The sequence below is a fragment of the Phascolarctos cinereus genome, unplaced genomic scaffold, assembly GCF_003287225.1.
Source record: "Phascolarctos cinereus isolate Bilbo 61053 unplaced genomic scaffold, phaCin_HiC Scaffold_3;HRSCAF=262, whole genome shotgun sequence".
In the NCBI taxonomy this organism is placed as follows: Eukaryota; Metazoa; Chordata; class Mammalia; order Diprotodontia; family Phascolarctidae; genus Phascolarctos; species Phascolarctos cinereus.
Window position 1 is genome coordinate 55,058,069 of NW_027555736.1, and position 15,910 is coordinate 55,073,978.

Below are 15,910 nucleotides of genomic sequence, written 5' to 3' on the forward strand. Positions count from 1 at the left end.
CTAACACCAATATTAGGAAATTTTAGTGGTCTTCTCTCAGTATTAGACAGATCTAAAACAAAAATAAAAGAAAAAAATCTGGAGAAATTAGGTCTAAAAAATTAATGTTTTTAGCTTTTTTTTCTGGATGGGACCACTAAAGAATATACATGTAACTCAGCACCACATCTCATTTTTACAACAACAAACCAGATATTAAGGTACAGAGAAGTTGCAAATAAATCTTTATGATTTTTCAAAGATCATTAACAGTGGCTTAGAAATCCCATCTATCATTTCTTTTAAAGTTGTAGTTTATTTTAGCTAAGTCACTTGAAATCAAGGAAAGGTAGTTGTACTTTTTTGATCTTCTTATGTATCTTGGCTATCAGTGCCCTATTGCCCCCCCCCCCCCCTTTTTTCATTTTGCCATCCAAAGGCTATGTCCTTGGCAGAGAAAATAGAAGCAAAATAATGGAGTAGCTTTGCCTTTCTTTTTCATAAGTTATATTCCACACACCACAGCAGTGGCTCTATCCTTTCTTTGATGTTTTCCTTTTCCTCAATATAGCTAAAAATCATTTTATTGTTCTTAGCTTTCTTCATCAGTCTGAGTTTTCTAAACTTCAGAATTCCTGACACTTCACAGAGAACAATGTCACTTTAAAAAAATGAATATGCTCACCTGTCTTTGCTTCCACTTTCCGTACGTGTCTTCTTAAAATTCAAGTTGTTTGGTGAGTTCTCTACATGTCAATATTGGTTTCTAGACAATCTACCATTTTCCTTCTCATTGAAATTATTTTTCTTTGTATCTTCAGAATTTCTTTGTCAATACCATCCATTTCTCCTGGGCCGACATTCTCTACAGAAAAGTAGTAAACAGGATCTTAAGTACCTTTCCACATCCTTTAAAATCTACTCTCTTGATATATAGTATACATTTTCCTATCTTCCTGGTATGGAGGAAATTATGATGCTGGAGTAAAAGATGCTATTTAATTTATTAATGATCAATAGTTAAGTCAGTAATCATTTATCACATGCTTACTAAGTGCCAGTTACCGTGCAAAGCGCTAGGAATACAAAGTTCTAACTGGTGCCTGTTGGAGCATGGCCAAAAGGTTGGGAGCTCAAAAGCTTTGCCAGAGGACATGCACAGGTTCTACCAATGCAAGACATGGAAAGATTCTGTCCTGTACTAGTGAAGGGAGTATATATACTTGATCTATCATAAATAGTATGTCCTTCATAAAACATATACTATATATAAAAGTACATGCATACATACATGTATATACATATGTAAATAGAAATCAGTATATAATACATATATACACATTATATAGGTATACATATATACATACATGTATGTATATATGTATACATACACACATATATAACATTGTGTCTTCACCTGTCCCCAAGCTCAGTCATTACTTTCATATGGAAACCCTCCAGTAATGTTATATAGCATAATTTAAACTAACTTTTAGCCTGATATGGCCACAGGATGTAATTATCCCTGATGAGATGTTAGTGTTGACAAGGGATCAGCGCTCATCAACTTTCATTGATTGATTGAGTCAAATGGAGTAATACTATTGAAGAATCAGAAAATGGCTATGCCCTTGCAGGACTTAAGTAACAAGGGCCTGGAGACAGTTCAAGGCAGTTCTGGCAGGAGTGGACAGTAAAAAGAACCTAGCCCTTGCGAGGGAATCTCTGGGGATAGAGACAGCCAAGAGAGAATTGCCCCCTCCCCCACTGGCCATGGCATCTAGCCACAGATCTACTTGCCCAGAGTGAGACACTAACAGCGGGAAAGTCAGTTTGAGAGAGTTCAAGGCATACTTGAAGGAAGAAAGACAACCACTGTCCAGTCACAGACACATAGAAGTAGTCACTTGAACCTAGGAGCAGCTTTGAAGAGCAGAACCCCTGGCAGCATAGAAAAGAGCCATTCAAACATTCAAGAGACAGCTAGTCTTGGCAATTGAGAAGTGAGCTGTGAAGAACAGATCACAAGAGCCCAGCTGAAGGACTAGTCAAGGAGATATAGTATGCCCGAGGAGAACTTTGAGAGGACTTCACAAAGACAGAAAGGACTTTGAGGCCTGGTGTTAGTAGAAGAGTGAATAGCCTTGGCCATAGGTGTTTGTTACTTTTAAAATAGCAAAGTGAATAGAAAGCATGGGTGGTAAAACAAAAGAGCAAAGATGCAGGGCCTGTGTTTCAGGCCAATAGAAAAAAGAACACTTCGTTTGTTTACTTCATTTCTCAACAATGCTAATGGGATTCTTGAAGTATGCCTGGTGTTTGAACTTCTGTTTAGAATTATTAAACAGTTTCTGTAGCTTAGTGATCTCATCCATACTTTTCAAGTCTCGGCTTTCTGAAAGGCCACATCCTAAATCTCTACATTGTTCCTGTTGATATCATCAATTAAATTTGGTTCAATGGGCATTTATTAAGCCCTATGATGTGTACGTCTCTGGAGATAAAAAGACAAAAATGAATTAAAAGTCCCTATTTTCAAGCAGCTTATATCCTGCAGGGTAAAATAGTATGTAAACATGTAATAAAATATGGGAAAAATTGAGGGGGGAGAGAACACTAACCTAGCAGGATCACAAAAGGCCTTCTATAGAGGGTGCTGCCTCAGTTGAACCTTGAAAGAATTATGATGCTGGAGTAAAATACACAATTTAATTTATTTACCAATCCTAAATGGTGGTGGTGAGGAAGGAGAGCATTCCAGGCGTTGGGAAGTAGATAGTTCTAGGTAGAAAGGGAGAGAATAGAATACTGAGGTCACAGAACAGTAAGTAGACCAGTGTGTCTGGCATAGAGACCATATAGAGGGGAAAGATAGGAGATAAATCTTGAAAGGTGGGCTGTAGTCAGATTGCACAGGGCTTTAAATACCAAGCTAAGGAAAGGGAAATGACTTCTGCTTTAGATGATTGGTTTTGCTGGTGGATAGATGAGTGGATGAATTGGAGAAGAAAGAGACTGGAAACCCAGAGTTTAGTTGGGAGGCTGTTGTATTGATTAAGGTGGGAGATGATGAGTGTGTCATCCCAGCTGGAGTGGGTAAGGAGATATGGCCAGGTGATACACATCGTGTCTTCCATTCTTTTCCATCACTTTCTGGGCCATTCTTCCTCATGAGAGTGTCACCTTTTGAAAATTTCAATATTCAGTTTTATTTTCCTTTTCCCACACCTAGGCTCTGGATATAGGTGATGTTGGGAAAGGACAAATAGACAGTGAAATATACATTTGTTGTTCAGTCGTTTCAGTCATGACCCCTTTTGGAGTTTTATTGGCAAAGATACTGCTGTGGTTTCCCATTTCCTCCTCCAGCTCATTTTACAGATGAGGAAACTGAGGCAAACAGAGTTAAGTGACTTGCCCAGGGTCACATAGCTAGTAAGTGTCTGAGGTCACATTTGAACTCAGATCTTCCTGAGCCCAGCTTTCTATACACTGTGCCACCTAGCTACTCCTCAAAATATGTATCCTATGTCTGAAATAATTTGGGTTTTGATCCTGTTTGTTGACAGACTTACCTCAGTGATATACCCCTTCCCATGGGTATTTCTTAGCTTCTGTGGAGACCATCAGAACTAAAGAAGTCATATCTCATTGCATATCTAATAGCCTGAAAAATAGAGAATTATTTTACTTGAGGGAAAAAAAAAATTAGTTTGGGTGGGTAGATGTTGAAGTGATAGAAAAGACACTCCAACCATGGATGTTATCATGATAAGAGAAAAGAAGCTGATTCTTACCTCTCCCTGGCCTAGAAGAGGGGTACAACAGTGAGAGAAGACCCTGGAGGTAGGGGTTGGGTATTGTAGTACCATGTTTTGGTATGAGAGAGAAGCAGATATGGCAGTAACCACAGGGAGAAATTATGCCCGGCACATGATAGCACCCTGAAACAAAGCTCCCTTCATCTTGCTCTGGTTATAGCTCTGGTATCTAGCTTCCTAACATCTCCATGGTGAATCCTGGCACGTTCCTGTTGTGTATGTTAATTGAGGGTGGTACAGCAAATTGTGACTTTCTCATTCCTGGGCTAGGATCCTTAATTCTTTGACACATCACAGATTTGGAAGGGCTGCTGAACCATTTGGCAGAAGTAACACCTGCCCTGGAATATCTCAGCCTGTTAGGCAATATAGCTTGTCCCAATGAGCTGGTCAACTTGGAAAAGGATGAAGATGACTATAAGAGATACAGGTAATGCTCTTGGAACCCCGGAGTAGAGGACGAGGAAAACGATGTCTTTCCAGAGCTCCTATTGATTTGTGGACCGCACATATGATTTCATAAATTGCTGTTAAATTATTAATATTCTCAGTGGGCTAAAGGGCTGCCACAGATGAGAACCAGTGCCTCTACTCCCTCAAATTGAATTAAGCTAAGGAAGATAGGAATCCATTGGAATTTCCTGATAATAAGCCCTTTTTGTATAGACATTGTGGTGCAGTAGAATGTACTGTCTTGAGATCAGAAACAGTATGGTTCAAATCCCACCAATGACCTTTTTTTAGCACTCTGAAATTGGACAAATCCCTTAATCTCCCTTAGCCTCAAGAAGCTCCTTTGGACTTACAAAGTCAAAGATGCATTGGTAAGAGTTCCCTTACTCCCACATAAGACCTTTGCCTAGTTCCATCAAATCTTTTTTTTTTTAAATTTTTAAATAATTTTGTAGGCTCATGGTGAGGGGGAAGTGGTTTTAGGTGAGTTTCTCTGAACTCCAATAGCAATTCTGGCTTGTATCAGAGTCTAGCATTTAATTATATGTGCTTTGTATTATTCTCTGATTGCTTCATATGTATTTGTCACAATTTCTCACATAGAATAAAAGCTCCCTGATGGCAGGGACCATGATGGCAACTGTCCTCCTCCTCCTTCCCCTCCTCCTCCTCCTTCTTCTTTCTTCTATTTCTGCTTCTTCTTCCTCTCCTTCCTCCTCTTCTTCTTCTCTTCCTCCTCCTTCTCCTTCCTTTTTTTTTTGTGTGTGTACCAGAAACACTCAATAAATACTTGATTGCTTGAGTTGTCTTGAAGCCTCCTTCCTTTCCCAATCAAGTAGCTTATAGATAAGAGATAGATTTTTTTCTGAAATTAACCAATTGGATGACTGAAATACTTCCTTCCTGGTGTTTCCCCCAAAACAAAACAACCTAAGGAGGCAATAGGGGTGAGAGTGTGGTTTTGATGGCTCAAAAGAAGTAAAAGAGAGGATTGAAATGAGCTTCAATAGATTCGTTGAGACTTTGAGCTAGAAGGGGTTTTAGAGATCATTTAGTCTAATCATCCTGTTTTATAACATCTTATATTTATTTTAATTTTTTGCAAGTTTTATTTAAGCTTTGTGCTTTTTTACATGACTGTCATTCTTGGATATCAAAATCCTACCAGACTCCAGTGGAATGGAACCTTCTTTTATGATAAAGAAAAAATGGTTAATACAATTAAAGGAAATATTGACCATGTCTAATAATGTATGCAACAGTTTGCCCAAGTAATCTTCTGCTTCTCTGCCAGAAATAATAATAGCTAGCATTTATATGGTTCTTTAAGCTTTGCAAAATGTTTTGCATGTGTTAATTTGTTTGACCCTCAAAGCAACCCTCAAAGCACTAGGCAGTATTATTATATCCATTTTGCAGATGAGGAAAATGAGGGAGATAGAAGTTAAGGAACTTGCTCAAGGTCACACAGCTAATAGGTGTCTAAGGGAGAATTTGCTCTTCCTGACTCCCAGCCCTGTGCTCTCTCTACTACTCTTTCCACCTAGCTGTCATTAAGAGGAAAGTATCTGTCACGTTCCCTTTTTTCCCCCAGGACTATTATCACTATTATTGAGAGTTAGACTTCCTTTTAGTGATTTTTTTCATTTATATTGATGTAGTCATGATATAGATTGTTCTGTTTCTGTGTATTTCATTTTGTATCAATTTACAAAAGTTTTCTTATTTTCTCTGAATTTTTCATATTCATCATTTTTTACTACACAATATTTTATTACATTCATATACAACATTTTGTCCAATCAGTTCCCAAGTACTGATTGTTATTTTTGTTTCTATTTCTTGTTTCCACAAAAATTACTTCAATGGAATTCACAAGTGTGCGTGCACACGCGCACACACACACACACACACACACACGCACACATTGTTCTTTTGGTTTCTACTTGTTTCCACAAAAAGTGCTTCAGTGGAATATATGTATATATGTATATGTATACATACAATATATATGTGTGTATGTATAAATGTGTGCATGTATATACAGACATGTACATATGTGAATGAATATATATATATATATATACATATAATTTATTTGTGTTCATATGTATATTCTCTTTTTCCATCTTTGATCTTGAGATCAAAGATCTGTCAAGTAGCGCAATCAGAAAGAAACATTTAGTCATTTTTCTTGTAATTCCCAGTGGTTATCCAGAACAGTTGGACTAATTCACAGATCCAGCAGTGTTGCATTAGGGTGCCTTTCTACAACCCTTTCAACACTATTTCCAGTTTTTGTCATTGTTTTTAATTTATAGGGTGTGAGGCAAAATATCAAAGTTGTTTTAACTTTAATTCCCCTTATTATCAGTGATTTGGATATTTTAATATGAATGTTAATAGTTTGCAATTCAAAAAATAACAATTCCTATCTTTTGATGTGAACCAAATTATCTGTTACCTCTTGACCTTAAATATTTGTCTGAATTTCCTATATAATGGATATCAAATTTTATCAATTGTATTTGATCCAGATACTTTTTGTCATTTGGCCATCTCTTTTTATTCTGTCTACATTACTTTAATTCATGCAAAAAGGTTTTCAGTATTATGATTATATAATGAAAATTGTCTTATCTTTTATTATCATTCTTTAATCAAGAATTATCCTCTTAGTCACAGTTGTGAAAGGTATTTACTCTATTCTCTTCTATTATATTATCATATAACTTTTTGTATTCATATTATAACTCCATTTGGAGTTTATTGTGATATATGGTATAAGAAGCTGGTCTAAACCTAATTTATGCCAATTCATTTCCCCAGCAGTCTTGTCAAGTAGAGAATCCTTCCCCCAAGAAGTTTGTGGTTTTAAGTTTATCAAACACTTGGAGGTTCCCTGACCAGGAATGGAACCCAGGACACAATATCCTTTCCTTTAAAGAGGAGGAAACTAAGCCACAGCAAAGTTAGGTGACTTGCTTCATTCAGGTCATGTGGCTGGTTATTTAAAGAGGCAGCAAGGAGAGAGTGTTTGAGTCAGGCTTTTAATGGATCCTTCAATGTTTACTAACTGTGTAACTATGGGTAAGTCACTTAAGTTCAATGAGCCAGTTTCCTTATCTATAAAGTGGGGATAATAATAATCATAGCATTTATTTAATTGAGTGGTCTTTGAGGCTCAAATAAAATAATCTATATCATGTGTTTTGTAATAATTAACAAGAATAAACCATTATTATTGTTACTACTACTGAATAACTGTTATTACTACTAGTTGTAAAAATAAGATTCAAACCTTTTCAAAAGGGGAGGAATATGCATATTTTGGGGTGGCAAAAAGGATGAGGAAGTAGAATGAATTTTAAGAGGAAGAAGGGGAATAAGGAGAATACTGCATTTCTCTTCAAATGTTCTTTGGCTCACCTCATTTCAGTCCACCCTCCACACAGCTCCTAAAATGATCCACTTTCAGGGTAATTCTCACTATCTCACTCCCCTTCTTAATAGACTTGTTGAGCTTTTAAAATCCATAATAACCTTCACCTAATCTATCTTTCCATGATCATTATACATTATTTCCCCCTCCCACATTCTGTGATCCAGTAAAACAAGACTTTTATCTGTTCCTCATACACAACACTCCATTTTCATCTCCGTGACTTTGTATTAGCCATTCTCCATTCGTGGAATGCACTTCCTCCTTACTTCTGCCTCATGGAATGCCTTTTTTTTTTTCTTAATTCAAGACACAGCTAAAGCATCACCATCTACATTAAGCCTTTCCTGTTGGCCCCTGCTCTAATTGCTAGGTCCCTCCCTTTCCAACTAGCTTGTGTTTAACTACTTTGTATTTATTCTCTTTATTTTATTCTGCATATGCTTACATGTTATTGTTATTCCCGCCCTTCCCCCCCACCATTTGAAGGTCTTTGCAAAAAGGGTTGTTTCATTCATTCTCTTTTTATCCCTAGTAATTAATACAGTCTATGACACATAGATAGCAGGCATTTAATACATTTATTTGATTGATCTGGGCAAAGCAGGGGTGAGAGATGAGAGAATCAGGATGGCAGTGTGTTTACCCACTGATGCCTTCTAAATGCCTAGTGCCAGAATTGGACTTTTCTAGTTTCTTTCTCTCTTCCTAATATCTGAGAAAATGCTAAGTCTTTCTTAGCCCCAGTGTAAGTTTCTAGCATATCATAATTTGGTTTCTGAAACCTGCTTAGCCCTGGAGTTTGGATTTATGCTGGAGAAAAGGGCCTTAAGTTTCTGAAAAGTATTTTCTCAGCCCTTCTCCCCTAAAGTGGGAAATATGCCTGCCACCCAGATTTTACCCAGAGCCCAATTGTGACGCCTCTATGTAAATTTATGTGACATTTTCACTTGAGAATTGTTTAAAAAATGAATGATCTCTCTACAGTTTATTGTTTTTCGCTTTAAGTACATTTTCTGACAATATGTCCCCTATTAATCATTTAAGCAATAGTACAGGCTTTAAAGAAGCTTATTCAGAAGCAAGAGCCCATGGTTCATTTAGTGCTGTCTGAAAAAAAATCTTATTGATTGACATCCTCTGTGGTTATGTGATGTAATATTTATAATATGTCACCCTGCTATACATCAAAACAAGTATGTCTGTTGGTTCATTTCCATGGGAGATGTTGATTTCATAGAGGTCAGGCTAGTCTTTGGTCACATTGTGGCAGACCACTAGGTTAGGAATGGGAAGTGACTGAATGTATGCTGTCTGATGAAATCTGCAGGAGGATGCTTTTGGCTTCTCCTTCACCTTTTTCACTTCACCTTTCCCTGCCCTCCTTTCCACCCGCCTCCATCATCATTAAATTTGTTTTGTTTTTTGGCCTTGGTGGCTTCCATAAAATAGGACAATTAAAACTCCTTTCACAAGTGGATACACTTCTGAGCTGTTCAGGGGCAGTCTGCTGTGGGGCAAAAGGGGAAACTTTATGTGATCTTCCCACAGTCATTAGTTCATTATAGCTCCTAGCTGGGCATGTGCCATATTATTTGCTGATAAGAATATATCATTTCTGAGAGTGAGGATCCTATACTTAGCTATGTGCACACATTGGTGTTATTTTTTAATATTAATATTAAATGAAAGTGAGTGATTAGGGAAAAAAAAAGGGGGTGGGAGCTGATCACCTAACAAGAGTAAGGGATAACTGAAATGGAAAGATTCATTATTTTGGAGTCACACGCTTATTACGTGTGTGACTTTAAAGAAGTCCCTTAAACTCCCCAGGCCTCAGTTGACTCAGCTGTAAAAGGCCCATTCTAGCTCTGGATGTATGATCCTTGTCATCTGTAGGGTATTTAAATTATATCAAAAGACACTCTTTTTCTGACCAAGCATGTCAGGTGGACCCAATATAAAATTTAACCTGTGTCAAATTTATGTGAGAACATGGCACAGAGTTAAACAGGAAGGTTAGGTGTAGATGGATTGTGATCTTCATCTTTCACAACTGGGCAAATGGAACCATGAGTAGACTTAAGAATTTAAAGTCAGTGTGAGGAGTAGAATGAAGCATGAAAGAATCAGTCATTGTTTATTTTATTTTTAATAGACATGATTTCATTTTAAATTTTGTTTATACCATTCACTGTCTGATATACACTCCTTACCAATCATATTGGATCCTTCTTTGTAACAAAGGAAAGTAATCGAAACCAATTTGACCTAATGTATGTCACCTTGTTCACCTATAGTCTCCCACTTTTCCACAGAGTAGAGAGGGTCTCTTTTATCAACTGTTCTCTTAGACCAAGATAGAGCATTACATTAATCATTGTTAAAAAGTTGTTTTTGTTTGCAAGGTTGTAGTCATTATGTATATTGTTCTCCCTATTGAGCTTACTTGGCTCTGTATCAGTTCATATACATTTTACCGTTTTTCTTTCACTTCCTCATATTTGTCAGTTCTTATAGTGAAATATTATTCCATTATATCCATATACCGCAATATGTTCAGGCATTACCCAGTGGATTAGCATCCAAAGTTCCCACTCTTTTGTCATCACAAAAAAGACTGCTAAGAATATTCCAGTCTATATGGGACTTGGCTATCTTTGACTTCCTTCAGGTATACGCTTCGTGGTGGTGTCACCGGGTCAAAAGGAAGGAATAATTCATTGCAAAGTCATTGTTTGAAAGGATGCAATTAACTTGAGCCAGATCTCTAATGAACTGGTTGCGGCTGTCCTCTTAAGTCCAGCATTGATCAATACAGCTAGAATGGTAAATTTTGATGTCTAAGTAGGTGAGATTGTCTCTCTTCTCCTCCCCTTCCTTTCATGTCTTCTATTTCAATTTAAATCAATAAGTATTTAATAAATGTCAACTGTGTGCAAATTAAAGGAACTCTGAGATTCTACCTCACACCCATCAGATTGGCAAAGTTAATTTAAAAAAAGGAAAATGACAAATATTAAGGGGACTACAAGGAAATACACACATTTATACATTGTTGGTCCAACAATTCTGGAAAGCAATTTGGAACTGTGCTCTAAAAATGACTGAATACTGTATCACCTTTGAACCAAGAAGACAACATCTAGGCAGGTAACCTAAGGAGATCAAAGAAAGAGGAAAAGTTCTTATATAGTACAAAAATATTTCTAGCAGCAATTTTTGTGGTAGCAAAGAAACAAATGGGTGCCCATCAGTTGGGGAATGGGAACAAATTATACTATATGAATGCAATTTTATGCTATTAGAACTGAAGAAAAAGACAATTTCAGAATGAAAAAGACAATCTGGGAAGACTTGTATGGGTTGAGGAAGACTAAAGAATCAGAACAATTTATACTATAACATCAGTGTTAGAAAAATGATCAAGTTAGAAAGACATAAGAACTCTGATAAATGCAATAGTCAACCGTGACTCCAAAGGACTTATGAAAAAGCATGCTACCCATAATGAAACCAACATTTTTGGACATGGTTAATATGAAAGTTGGTTTCATTTGACTATATGCGTGTTTGTTACAATTTTTCCCTTCAAGCTCTGCCCTCTGCCCTGGGGAAGGGAGTAAGAGAGAAAAAAATAAATGTTTGATAATTGAAATAAATAAAAATTTAAAATTATAAGTGTCTACTGTGTGAAGAGTGTACTATATACTAGGGAAGATAATGAAGTGATCCCTGCTATCGTGGAGGTACATCAGAGGTCCAAAGAAGGTATTATTGGAGAAAATGTTAATTATTCACTAGTGCCAGTTCTGGGAAGACTTCATGGAGAAGGTGGCATTTGAATTGGACTTTAAAGTCTAAGTAGGGATTCAGCATATGCACATGAAGTAGAGAGAAGGATGGGGTGGTTAAAGGCATCAGAAACTGATTGAACAAAGAGATGGAGGCTAGAAATGCAAGGATGTCATGGAGGATGACACCTTTTGGGGGAAGCAGAATATATGGAGGGGAGTAGTGTAAGAGAATACTGGAAAGCTAGGGTGGGACAAGATCCAAGAGACCTTGGATACCAGGGAGAGAGAAAGGGAAAGGAAGGTGGTGGGGGGGGCAGGAGAGAGTCAAAGACAACCATCCATCTGATAGGCAGGGGAAGGGGACCAAGAGTGAGTAAAGAAAGAGACAAGTATTGATTCTAGGGACCAGATGAGAGAGGAGTGAATAAAGGAGAGAGAGGTGGTAGTAGATGCAATGAGAGTAAATACCGATTGGCCAGGAGAAGTAAGAGAATGCTTCAAAGAGGAAAGTAACTATCAAGGAAGAGGCTGGAAGGGAAACAGTGAGCAGTGAGGAAACAGGCATTGAATGTAGACGTGTTGCCATGTGAGGAAGAGAGATAGAGGATCGTTAAAGGGTGTAGAGAAGTTTGGTTGTTGTGTAGCACTGGAATGACTTAATTATGTTTGTAGGAAGAGGACTGTGGAGACGGAGGGGAGAGACAGAGAGACAAGTAGTGTGTGTGTGTGTGTGTGTGTGTGTGTGTGTGTGTGTGTGTGTGTGTGTGTGTGTGTTTTGGAGGTGCCTGAGAGAAGGCGGATAACAGCTGGAACAAGGTCTTGGAGGAAGAAGGAAATGAGATCAAGGAGTCAAGAAGGGAGAGATATCTTTCAGGAAGAAAAGGAGAATGAATGCTGATACTGAAAAATTTTGAGGAGTGAAGGAGGGAGGTTTAGTTAGCTCTCCTGGAATAACCTCAGTCTTATCAAAGAAGTGTTGGAGTTGCCGGTGTGAATGTGGGTGGGGGCTTCTGTTTACTCTCTTCACTCTGACTTCAAGTCAGAAGGTCTGGGTTCTACTATTAAATGATAGCTGTAGGCTTCATTTTCCTCATCCAGATGAGGGGGTTGACCTACTGAAGTCCTTTGCAGATCTAACATCCTATGAATTATAAGTTTCTTATTTCCTTGTCTTTACTTCTTCTCTCTCTCCCTTTTCTCTCCCTTCTTCCTTTGTCCCTTTTTCCTCCTCCTCTTCTTTCATGCCCTCAATCCCTTTTTTTCTCTCTCCCTTCCTTCTTCCGTCCCTCCCTTTCTCTCTTCTTTTCCTTCTCTCTTTCTCTGGCTCTGTCTCTGCCTTGTCTCCCTGCCACCCAGTGTGAACCTTGGTTTTCCTTATAATAGCATTATTTTAAACTCTCTGTCCTCTTGTTGAGGACAACAGAGAGCAGATCAGGGCTCTGTCCAGTATCTACAGCCACTCAAACAAAAAGGAATGGGAAAGGACACCCAGACTTCTGGGGTCTGTTTGGGGGCTACCCCCATTTCCTCACCCAGCCAGAGTAGTAAAAGTTGTGGCTTACAGAACCCAGTGTGCATTCTTCAGCTAATCTAAAATCTCAGCTTTGAAGATCAGAAGAAAGCAAAGGTCATGACCTAGAGATCAAAGTAACAGAAGCCAACACCATAATTGCCAGTTCCTTCTCTTGTCCAGGCTCTGGGTCCGTCCTGTGGGTGTATTTTTTTGCATGGAAAACTTCAAACAGTTGTTAGGGAAATCATCTGGTCTTTGCCAGGCAATCATTAATGTAGTAGGAGAGCTCACCTATTCTCATTAGGGTGAGATAATTGTAATCTGTGTCTGCATCTGGAGCTATTTGGGTTGGAACACTTGTTTCATTATTCTTTGGCCCTCCTCCTTTATTTTCTCAAATTCACTTATTTGGGCTGCATGGAAAATGGGCATGAGGAGAAACCAGTATCCAACTGTATTCTAAACATGTATTACGGACCTGCAGAATCATGCAGTTCTTCCCCTGAAAGGGAACTACTTGGAGAGTAGCTTATCCACCTTCTTCCTTTTATAGATTAGGAAACTGAGTCCCAGGGAGGGTCAGCTGGGTTATCTCAGTGCCAGAGCCAACCTTGAATTCAGATCCTCCCTTCCAGTTCTGTGCTCTGGATATATAAAGAGGCCAGCACTGACTTCATTGCAATGGTGTGGCCCTAGGGGGTCAGAGAATCCAAAAACTGGAGAAAAGAAGCCCCAGAAAAAAAAAAAGCCCTTGTAAGTCAGTTCTCTATTCCCCCTGGGCCTGGAAAATCAGTATCATTGGCTGCTTGCCTGTGGAGCCCTGGGTCATTGCTGAAGAGAAATTCAACAGTAGTAGGGGAAGGTTAATGAAACACGTCTCATGCTCTGTGGTGTGTTCATCTTTTCCATGACTTTAAAGCATGATGATGTGTGGCCAATTCCTCAGTGGGTGGGAGCAAAAGGCAACATCATTTCTCTCAGGTCTGTTTTGGAAAATGCCGGAGCATCAGGGCTGGGGCAGCGAAGTCAGGATTTGGGAGTAGGAAGGCCCTCAGTGGTGCTCCTGGAGGCCTGGTGTCCTCCTTCCTGTTCTCTTTATTCGTCTCTCTCCCTTTCCCATCACTGTGACATGAAGGGAACATTCTAGGGAAACAGAGAGGAAAGAAAAGGAGAGAGAGAGGGAGAAAAAGAGAGAGAGAGAGAGAGAGAGAGAGAGAGAGAGCACAGAGGAAAGAAGGGAAAAAAATAAATCAGGAAAAGGAAATAGAAGAAAGCAGGAAAAGATATGGAAAAGGAAAGAGAAGGGAAGGAGAGAAAAGACAGAGGAAGAAAAGGAGAGAGAAGGAAAAGAAGAGAGAAAGAAAATCAATAGATTCTTTGGCTTCATTTGCTGCTTTAGGAGATGAGCACCCCAGAAGAGATACAAGGGTCTTTCTTTAAACACGTTCCTAGAATTCCTGGGCTCTTCCTTGTATTCTCTTCCCTTGCCCATGGTGCCTTTTGACCTGACAACAAACACTGGGGGCTCCCAAACATCTGTACTAGAGGACCAAGAGATAAGCCAAGGCTGCCCCCCGAACCCCATGGGAAGTCCCTTTGGTGCTTGGATGTGGAAATGTAGATGGATCTGTTTTCATTAAGCCTAGCCCCAGCTTAACAAGCAGTTTTATAAATCTGGAGCTATCTCAGGGTGTCCCAGGATTTATCGATGGGGGCTCCTGCCATAAAGTGCTTTATGATGCCTGCCTTCTGTGTTATTAGTAGCTGTCTCTTCCTTCAACCACTGCCGTTTGATAATAGTCTTAAAACACCCAGAATTACTTACCTGCAAGCCACATTCCCGATAGCCCCCGTTGACAGTCTGAATAAGTTTACTGCCCTTTTGTTGTACTTTACCTTCAAAACAAACTGATTGAACCATCAATAGCTCCTGGAAGCTGACAGAGGCATGTCATCTGGGCTAACCCCTGTGATAGCAGGTTATCTGGGAGAGTTAACCTTCGTGCATTGTTAACTGAAATGTTTTATGTACTATGCAACTTTGGGATGGTGCTGTGATAACCCCAGTAACTAAGTAATACATCACAGTAAAGAGATTTTGGTGCCACAAATAACCCTGGATTAAATTTACAAGGGTTGAATTGATATTGTAAAAGCCTTCATTCTGGGGCTTCAGTAATCCCTCCTTGTATTTTTATGGCAAACTGGCCTTCCCGACAGGATTGAAGCTTTTGGCTTTTGACATCCTGACACAGCCCAGCACTAAGGAAAACAGATTTCCCAAACCCGGAGTGGAGAAATTCAAATGGGGGAAAGCTGCCTGGCTGGAACTCATCCTTGGCGCTGGTGAAGCAGGTTCTGACCTGAAAGGGGCTGCTGTGATGTCATGGGAAGGCAGGCTTCTCCCCCTCATTTCCATCAGTCACAGGGTAGCATTAGTTAGCAGATGGCATCTTTGAACAGGACCGGTAGAGTAAGCAAAGTTTGCTGTCAGCCCTAATATTCCCCACCCTCTAGCTACCTCTTACATGCCCTTTCCCACTTTTGACCCCCCTTCCCAGAGATGCAGAGCTTGTTAACCTCCTCCTCTCTGCACCCCCTTATCCTAGAGCTGGGGTTCTTGACTTGGGATCTGCACATAAATTTCAGTGGGTCTGTGAACTTGAATTGGCAAAAAATTCCATCTTTATTTTCACTAACCTCTAATTGCAATTTAACATTTCATTAAAATATTTAAAATATTCTTCTAAAAAGAGGTTATAGGTTTTACCTGACTGTCCATGACAAAAACGGTTCAGAACCTCTATTCTAGAGGGAAATACAAACAGCCCCATAATTCATACTAAAAGAGATTGACTACATTTGCCTCTTAGGTAATTGTGAAAGAATACATTTAGACACTGCC

The 15,910-nt window shown here is 39.0% G+C and overlaps 1 protein-coding gene across 1 annotated transcript in view; it reads left to right on the forward strand.

Moving 5' to 3' along the window:
- LRMDA (leucine rich melanocyte differentiation associated) overlaps positions 1-15,910 on the forward strand; it is a 1,318,218-nt gene that overhangs the window by 746,731 nt on the left and 555,577 nt on the right. Inside the window, exon 4 of the mRNA XM_021006197.2 lies at positions 4,091-4,230. Coding sequence (XP_020861856.1) covers positions 4,091-4,230 — 140 coding nt within the window. The remainder of the gene's footprint in view (positions 1-4,090; positions 4,231-15,910) is intronic.